We start from the raw sequence: 9,334 nt of genomic DNA, 5'->3' as shown, positions 1-9,334 counted from the left end.
TGTGTGTGTGTGTGTGTGTGTGTGTGTGTGTGTGTGTGTGTGTGTGTGTGTCACAGACTCATTATCTAGCAATGCAGGCCTCACAGGTAGACAATTACACACTCTGATGAGACTATTATGAGTATTTTTACCAGTACACACTGATAAACCAACTGTTAGAGTTAAATCAACCAGATTAATTAAACTCGTTTTATTTTCGTTGATTTGAATCAGCCAAAAGATACTAAAATAAATTTTCTAAATAAAAGAAAACATATTACAAATGTTTCAAATTGTTCAAACAGGCAAAATGAAATAGAAAGAAGTTTCCCTGATGAGCGGCTCATTAGCCCCAAGCTCAACCTGCTAGCAAATATTAGCACAGACGCTAAGCTAGTTAAAGCTGAATACAAAATATAATTTATATATTTTAACAAAGTGACATGTAAACAAATAACTACGATGTGCCTTTAAGAAGCAGAAGCTGCGTCAAAGTTAAGAAGCTCAACTTGCTAGCAGGCCTGACTTTTGCGTAGCGCTAAAGCTAAACCCTAATGGTGGGCCAGAAGGGTCAACAATATGTAAAAGTCACAGCACAACAGCAACTTCTTCTGTGTGGGTTTTGCATTTTGCTGACCCTTCTGGGCCACCGTAGAACTAGTTAGTGCTAGATAGGCTACAAACTAATTAATGCATTTGGACAAAGTGGCAGCTAAAAGGTTTCATTCACAACTTCATCCAACAATGATTAGCTGCAACATGCTTGTTAGCATGTGTGACTTTTGTGTTATACAAACTTTCTTTTTTTCAAATCTGACGGTAGCATGTGAACAACCATGACATGTTTAATAGCGCCACCTTGATGGTAAATACCCTCTGACTTTATCATTAGCGCAGATGCTAATGGAGATACAAACTTTTAAAATCTATTTTAACTATTTAACGTGTGAACCTTTTCACTGACAAACACTGCTAAGACAGTTGATGATTAGCAGAGACTGGCTTACCCAAATAGCAAGTTAGAATTTAGAATTAGCTCAGATGCTACGTTAGCTAAAGCTGGATGCAGAATGGATGGATGAAAATTTAAATCCCATCAGAATATTATGCTTGATCATTTTTTCTGATTATTAATATCACGCAAATGTGCTCAGCACTAAAAATCTCAGTTTGCTATTAAGTTTGACTTTAGCATTAGCGCCATCATTAGATTAGCTAAAGCTGGATTAAAACTAACCTTAAACCTTTTTGTACCATAACTGTTAATGCAGATCTGAACTGTTTGTGTTTAAATGGTTTCTGTGGCTGTTACTGATGATCAGACAGGGAGCAAAGAAAACATGCAGCAAACACCGACAGCTTTATGCTAACAGCCTCATGGTGCGCTTAAGCTAATACACAGAATGGATACATTTATTATTATCAAAACCCAGGTAACATTTCTATGCACTGAACAACACAAAAAGAATAATTAGAAATAAATCAAAATCTAATCTACATGCTGAGGAAGGATTTAATCTTTTTTGAACATTTATGAACTGTTATGTTTAATTTAAATAAAATCACTTTAGAAATTAATGTTTAAAAACTTTAGAAATTCATATTTCAGTTCATTTTTGTTCTGAGCTGTTCTGGGTCTGTATACGAGCAACAGCAGTCAAACAGGAAAGATGCAGAACTTTGATCAATTATAAGCCAATAGTTATGATGAGGTGCATTATCTTTTATAGTAATTTTGCAAAAATTATGTTAATTTAGCTAAATCTGCAGTATTAATCCCAAACCTGAAGTGTGTTCCTTCTGTGTGGATTAAAGGACCTGCAGGTAGAAACTATTAGCCCAAATAAATCGGCTCGGTTCTACAGGAGGGCAGAAGGGACACATTTCACATTTTCTCTGGCGTCTTCATCGCCAAAATGAGTTTGAACATGGAAACTCATTTTTCCTGCGCTAAATGTCTGGGCTTCACCCAAAACATGATTCAGCTTTTAGATTTTATCTCTAGAACTAATAATTCTTAAATATTTAATTTTATTTGAGTTATTAATGAATGAGTTGATGTCGGCTTCCTGTGGCGGACTCGCTTCACCTCTGACCCAGATCATCCCGCCGCTCGGTTTCCGGTTCCTGTGTTTCTGCGGTGGGAATTTCCTGCTGAAAAAAAAAAGAAAGAAAACCTGTTTTGTTCTCACCTTTTTTTCTTTTTTTAGGAAACATTAATCATTTGCTCTGGTATTTATCTGATTAATTTTCAAAAGCAACATAAGTCAGATATAAATTATGAAGCAATAATTGAAAAGGAAGCGGAGTTTAATTTGAAAAACAAACTGTTCTCTCTTCATGCTGAACTTGTAATGACTAAAAAAGAAAAAACTTTTTTATTAACGATTTTAAGAAAAGCAATAATCTGTTGTTTCAATTATTAAAAACACACAAAACCTTGATTCTTATTGTTGTACATTTGCTAAAATTCATCCAGTTACTAATAAATCTGAGAGTAAAACATTTATTTTTTATGTTATATTAAGATATAACATTTATCAAAGTTAACATATACTTCATGCTTACATAAATTTCTGTTATAATATTTGAGAAAATGTAAAACAATCAAATATAAATCTGAGTATTAAACATAAAAATATGAACGGGAATAAATTAAACGTAAAGTATAATAAGAGGTCAGAAGATTCAACAACTAATCCAAAATGTTAAATAACGTAATAAAATTTAAACAAAAATAAATGTGATGTAGGCGCATCAGAAAGTATAAAAATAACAACAAATATAATTTTAAAAACAATTAATATTATAAATATATAAAATACCAGATATCTTAGCCTTTATTCAGAATTAATAAAAAATAAAAAACGGTAAATGAGTTGAGTACGAAAAACATGCAGATGTAAATTTATTTTGCTTATTAACTCGCGTTGCTCTCTCGTAATAATAGTAATAATAGTTTGATGTTTTTCATCCCGAATCTTTGTTTTTCGGGATGAAGGTTGAAGAAGATGCAGGAGGATGAGGAAGGTGACGGGGTGGGGGCGTGGTGACGTCACGGCGAGGCGTGCAGCGCAGCGCCGGAGGAGAAAAGCGACGCAGCGCAGCGCGGAGGAAACACAGCGGCGCTCACCGCGGACGCAGCGTCACGCAGTCTCACGCAGCCTCACGCACAGACCGCGCTTTGTTGGATTTACTGAACACCTGCATGGGACGCAGTCAGGCTTCTCCTCCCTTCACCTCTTCTCTCTACTGGGAACCAACTGGTGAGTAACTGGTCCTGACTGGGAAGCTTTAGAGCTGCGAGAAAAACATCACATTAAACACAAATAGACCCGAAGGAGACCAGAAAGAAAGGGTTCATTAAGCTTTCATTATTTTAATTATAAAAACACATGGCGCAAATAAAGCGCAATTTTAAGGCTGTGCGGAAAATCAAGGCAACATTTCAACATTTCTGCTCGGCTGAAGGGACAGAGAGAGAAGATTTACTGGAGCAGATTCCCGCAGATAACTGTGTGTGTGTGTGTGTGTGTGTGTGTGTGTGTGTGTGTGTGTGTGTGTGTGTGTGTGTGTGTGTGTCTGTTCCTGGTTCTGGATAAATGATGAAGGTTCCGTTTGAAGCGACGCCTCGGATCAATAAATATTTTCTCTTTCTTTCTTTCTTTCTGCTGTTTGTTTGTTTTCACTTTTTTCCCTCCAGTTTAAATTTTCAGATTCAGAAACTTGAAACCAGTTCAGGATGATTATATTTAATAAAGTTGTGAGGAAAAAGCAGCTGAAATAAAAGCTTGTTGTGTTCGCAGGGATCTGGAATGGAGCTGAATCTGTCCAAGAATGTGATTTCATGCGGAGACCCAGGTAAGAACCAGAACCAACATCTTCATTTCTCTGACAGATTCTGCTTTTGGGAAACGGTTCACACACAAACCTAAATTCATTAAAACTCATAGCTTAGTCGCAGTTTATGCTTCATAAGTTTCTGAGGTCAGAAAAGCGCAGATGTGCGGAATTATTAAATGTTCATGTGCAAATAAAGGAGCACGAAAATGACAAGTGAAGGAATTAACTAATGAATTTTTACTTAAACATTTAAAAATCGATGTTAAATATGTTTAAAAACAGAAACTGTAATCATAAAGGTTTGAACATTTTGTTTCATTTATATATAATATTTTTGTTAAATTATAAAACATATAAACAATAAAACATTTGGTTCTAACAGATGAAGGACGGAGTCGCTCGTCAACTTTACACACCGACTTATTTCACTTTAGATTTTTTCATACATTATGGAGATAAATAATAACTGTAATTTAATTCAGTTTAATTTTACATCTGAAGCTGCGCGTCGTTTCGACCTGATCGTTAATTAAATCCGATCAACCAGAATAACTGGACCGACGTCAGCGGATTGTTAGAATGAATGAAAATGAATAATAATAATAATAATAATAATAATAATAATAATAATAATAATAATAATAATAATAAACGACAGGAAACGTCACGTTGCGCGCGGCTTCATTTCTACCTGGAAAATATTTAGTTTCAAACAACCTGAAGTAAAAAAACGAAATGAGCCGCATCGGTCACATGGATTTCTGGTTTTATCTGCAGATGAAAGGAAAAATAGATTTTATGTTTTGTCTAATTGTGTCTCTGAAGCGGCTCATTCAAATCATAAACAGTTTTAATAAATGAACAGCTGGTGGTTTATTCACACAAACAATAAAACTACGTTTTAGTTTAAAGGTTAAACTAAAAATGTCAGAAACCCCCAAAATATTATTGTTTATTTGCAAGCTGGCAAAAGATAATAGACAATATAATTAATTTATGACTTTACTGGTTTTACTGCCTGAGACAGCCTGGCGGCCTGTCCAGGTCACCTGACCATGTCCAGGTCACCTGACCATGTCCAGGTCACCTGTCCAGGTCACCTGACCATGTCCAGGTCACCTGTCCAGGTCACCTGTCCATGTCCAGGTCACCTGTCCATGTCCAGGTCACCTGTCCAGGTCACCCCGCCTCTTGCCCGGCAGCAGCTCCTCCTGACCCATTAAGGGACAAGGTGTTAGAAAATGGATGGATGGTTTTACTGCTTGAAACTATTTCATATTTTTTATTTTAAGAAGTTGATAAACTTGAACACAAAGCATGGAGATGCTGTGATAAAAAGCCTGGGGGTCCCCCTGCTGGCCTGGAGGAACCAAAGCAACATGTAGATCGCTGATACGGGGGCCGGCTCTGCCCACAGTCATCAGCTGGAGAAGTTAAAATTATTTCTAAGTTTTTCTGGGGAAACATTTTACTGTTCTGCAGAAAACATGCAGCTGTTAATTTTAATATTATTTGGAAAATACACAAAAATCTAAAACATTTAAAGTTTACATTTATTTTAAATGTAAAAATTTGCTGCCTTTCAGAAAAATTAATGAACAATTCTTAAAGATTTTAGATTTCAAATATTCTTTGAGAGATTTTTGGCCTCAAACATTCCAGTAAACAAAAGTTCATGTTTTTATTTCTAATAAATATACGGCTGCTCTGCAGAGAAAAGTCCAGAATATTTCAGAAAACAAACGTCTCGTGTTTCCACAGCTGATGGAAATGTTGATTTAACTGATAATGTAATAAAGTTCAGATTTTATTAAACTTTCCCCATAAATTGTAACGTCTAAAACGATTTTAAACAAGAAGATCTGACAGTTTAGTTTTCTGCAGTTTTCTTGTGAAAGCTCAGCAGCGGCTGCTGACTTTGCGTATGCCTCAGGCCGGCCCTGCTGGTTGTGGACGTTCTGCTGGTTCTGAATGAAGGATGATTTTATCGGCTCCATCAGCTTCAGTGGGATTTCTGTGTGTTTTTCTGCTCATTAGCGGTTGTTCTTAAGCGCTGTTTGGATGTCAGAGTCGGAGGTCAAACGGGCCTCGGCCCACGCAGGGGAACCGTCACCACGGCGATAATCTGCCCGGCGCTTCTCCAGTTACCCAGCGGCTCCAGTTACATCTCCGCTGCTGGTCTCGCTTTCAATCTGCTTTGTTTTCCAGCTGCAGGGGAAAATACGGCACTTTTATTCCCTCCGTGTGTGCTTTGTGATTAATGAGGCTCACACACTTTATTTTTACATCATGGACAGGAGAGAGAAAAAAGTATGAATGTTTGCGCTGCTGCTGGACCTTTAACCTGTCCTGCCGGATGGGAAGGCTTTTTAACTCATCCATCACACGCAGAAGTGGAGCAGAAGGACGCAGGCGAGATGGAGGCTGGAGTATTTAGATAACCGCCATCGATCAGCCGCAGAGCGAAGCCAGAAAACTGCACAGCAGCTCCAACATCAAAACGCTCCAGATTTAGAGATGATGCATCTTCTCTGAGCGATATTAAAATTACAGTATTGATAAAGTTAAGCCACATATCCACTAACCCTGTAACTCGGCCTCTTACACTGCAGAAACACTGAATCCTAAGAAAGGAGTTTGGATTTATAGAGTAAATATCTCCGTTCACTTAAAAGAAACTAAACTAACTTACAGGAAACTTTCAGCAAAAATAACAGCTTAAGTCATTAATATTGATGAAAAAGTTCCAGTTCAACATGATGATTATTTCACTTATAAAGTGGGGAAAATGTTTTATTATCAGTGAAATAATCTGCAGAGGAACTAGAACTTTTTCATCAATATTAATGAATTTATTTACTTAAAGGAAACTGTTGTATCTGCTGAAAAGTGACATGTAAGTTAGTTTTGTCTCATTTTAATTTATCTGGCAAGTTTTGTGTTTTGCAGTGTTTATTCATCAGTTTTATTAAACATTGTTTTGGTAATAAAGTTGTTTTCTGAAGTAAAACCTGGAAACGGATCCATGCTGGGTTAAACGCTCTGTCGCCGTGGAAACGTGTCACTGTAACTCATGGCAGCTAAACCTCTGCTGTGACCAGAACCACGCTCCGCTCCGGTTCATGTAACAAATCCGTTTCTGAAGCGCAGTCGTCCCGGCAGGCCTGCGCAGGTCGCTACCGTGATTCCTGTCAGAGAAACACGCTGGAGGACGGCAGGAGCTCTGAGCCCAAATGTTGAGAAACTGGTCCGGTCCGGGCGCTCCGGGCGCTTCAGGATCTGATGTCAGGAGGCTCTGCTGGAGCCGCCGACTGTCCGGGTTCAGAGGATCACACACGGGACGACACGCAAAGAGTCACTGGAACGACTCGCTTCACACATGCAGGACTGATATGTTCAGTAATCAGCCTGTGGAGCAGTTTGGTCATAAAGCATGGATCTGTCTGTCTGAAAGCTTTTCCATTTTATACAGAACTGATTTGCTTGTCAAATTATTTTAAATGATCATTTTCCAGAGTAAAGGAATTAAACTGAAGCTAAAACTAAATACAAACAACACAAATCTGTGAACCTCTGTTTTAAAGTCAGTGGTTCCTTATGGGGGGACGACTCGGCTCCTTTATGACTCAGGCCGGCTCTGCGTTCAGTCAAACTGATGAAACAAAGAGAGAATGTAGTAAATGTGTTGAGTTGAGGTTAGCGTTGGTCCTGCAGAAGGAACTCGACTCGTCTGAACGTTAATCTAAAACCAACCGAAGCCTGAAAACAGAGACGATCTGCTGCGGAAACGAAAAACTCCAAAAACATCCAGAGTCACAGCGACTCCACCGAGTGTCATTATTAAACGCTGCAAAGGCTTTTATTAATTTAGCTCAAATACTGAAAATCTCATTTTTTCTGGACTCGAACGTAGCCGACCCTGTTGAAATGTTTCAACCACAGCAGCAGGAAGGATGTGACCTTTGACCTCCAGATCTATTCAGAGAAACGAGTCCGAAACGTTTGTTCATATCGGTATGAGTGTAAAAAATGAAATGATTTGAAGATGGCATCAACCAGAAATAGAGAATCTTTACATAAACTCTCACTGAATGTGTTGGTAAAACTCATAAAATCTCTACATTTATGAATTTCATAAACTTTAAAGAGTTTAAAGTGAAAACAATTTTTTTCTGGTTTGGTTATTTTGGACAAAGAGCCGGCCTGATGCAGAAGCAAACTCAGCAATTACAACTCAGGTTTCACTGATTATATTCTTTTTTATTAATTAGTTGTAATTGTGCAAAATAAAAATCATAATTTTTGATATTCAAAAGGAAAGATGTATATCATTTCTTTGAGTGAAACATTTTAGAGATAAATTTATTCTTTGCTCCATTTGACACAATAAACTAAATCAAGAATCAAGATAAATTATTATTTTTCTCTAAAATAATCTGGATTATGAAATATTTTTCATCCTCAGTCAGATTTTATCTGAGTTCTAGAACAAATGTTACATTTTACATAAAACCTGAAAAAAATTCAGATTCTGGAAACAAACATTTGATTATTGTGAAGTTTTCTGTTATAAGAAACTGTAACATAAATGTTTATTGAATGTGTGAAGCTTTAACTTTTAAAACTTTATGAAATAAAGGATTTTTAAAAATAGATTAAAGTAGGAAGATGAATGATATAATACAAGCTGCTGGTTAGGACATCCAGGCCAGCAGGGGGCGTCCAAGAGCAGCGGACTCATCACACAGAATGCAGCAACAAAAACTTTAAATGACTATCAAGAATTAATCTACTTTAATATTTTATGTAATAGCTTTATTCATCTCTCTATCAATTCTGGGAAGATTTTAGTTTCGAAGAGAACAAATCCTTTAGCATCATGCTAATGCTTAGCATGATGCTAATGCTTAGCATCATGTTAATTACATCATCAGACGAACCAAAATATAAAGTTAAGTGGAAATTGTGGTATTATAAGGAACAAAATGACAATAATTCATGTAAGTAACAAAAATATAACAAAATCAGGCAACAATAAAAATATTATTTCAATAAAAACTTCAGAAACTTTAACAGGTTTGAGTCTGTCTGTCGAGTTTCAGGTTAAAACATGTTTGACTTTCATTCAGTGGGAAGAAAATCCAGAAATAAAATGACTCAAGTCAAAAGTACAGCGGAGTAAAAATATATTTGTTTCAAAACACTCAGTAATTGTAATTAATTTAGATTGTAATCATAGTTTTCTATAACTTCATTCACTTCAACATGTAAACCAACACAATGAGAACATGCTGACATGTTTTCCATGTTTTAGTTTTGGCTTCCAGTTTTCTTCAGTATAATATGATTTTATTATTATTATTCAAAATATGGAGACGAGAAATTTATTTAGGCCTTTTGCTGTTTTTCTGTGTAGAAATCTAAAGGTGAGAGAGCAGCAGCTGTGTGTGTGTGTGTGTGTGTGTGTGTGTGTGTGTGTGTGTGTGTGTGTGTGTGTGTGTGTGTGTGTGTG

At 36.7% G+C, this 9,334-nt stretch overlaps 1 protein-coding gene across 2 annotated transcripts in view; it reads left to right on the top strand.

Annotated features, from left to right (window-relative positions):
• The first annotated feature begins 3,092 nt into the window (after window positions 1-3,092).
• The window catches only part of pitx1 (paired-like homeodomain 1), an 11,539-nt gene continuing 5,297 nt past the window's right edge, over window positions 3,093-9,334 (top strand). For both annotated transcript variants that reach the window (XM_007541018.2, XM_007541017.2), the window contains exons 1-2: window positions 3,093-3,245; window positions 3,786-3,840. In XM_007541018.2, coding sequence (XP_007541080.1) covers window positions 3,795-3,840 — 46 coding nt within the window. In that variant the 5' untranslated portion in view covers window positions 3,093-3,245; window positions 3,786-3,794. The remainder of the gene's footprint in view (window positions 3,246-3,785; window positions 3,841-9,334) is intronic.

The sequence above is a fragment of the Poecilia formosa genome, unplaced genomic scaffold (genome assembly GCF_000485575.1).
Source record: "Poecilia formosa unplaced genomic scaffold, Poecilia_formosa-5.1.2 Scaffold581, whole genome shotgun sequence".
Lineage (NCBI taxonomy): Eukaryota > Metazoa > Chordata > Actinopteri > Cyprinodontiformes > Poeciliidae > Poecilia > Poecilia formosa.
Note: the sequence above shows the minus strand (reverse complement) of the source record. Positions and strands in the feature narration are given on the sequence as shown.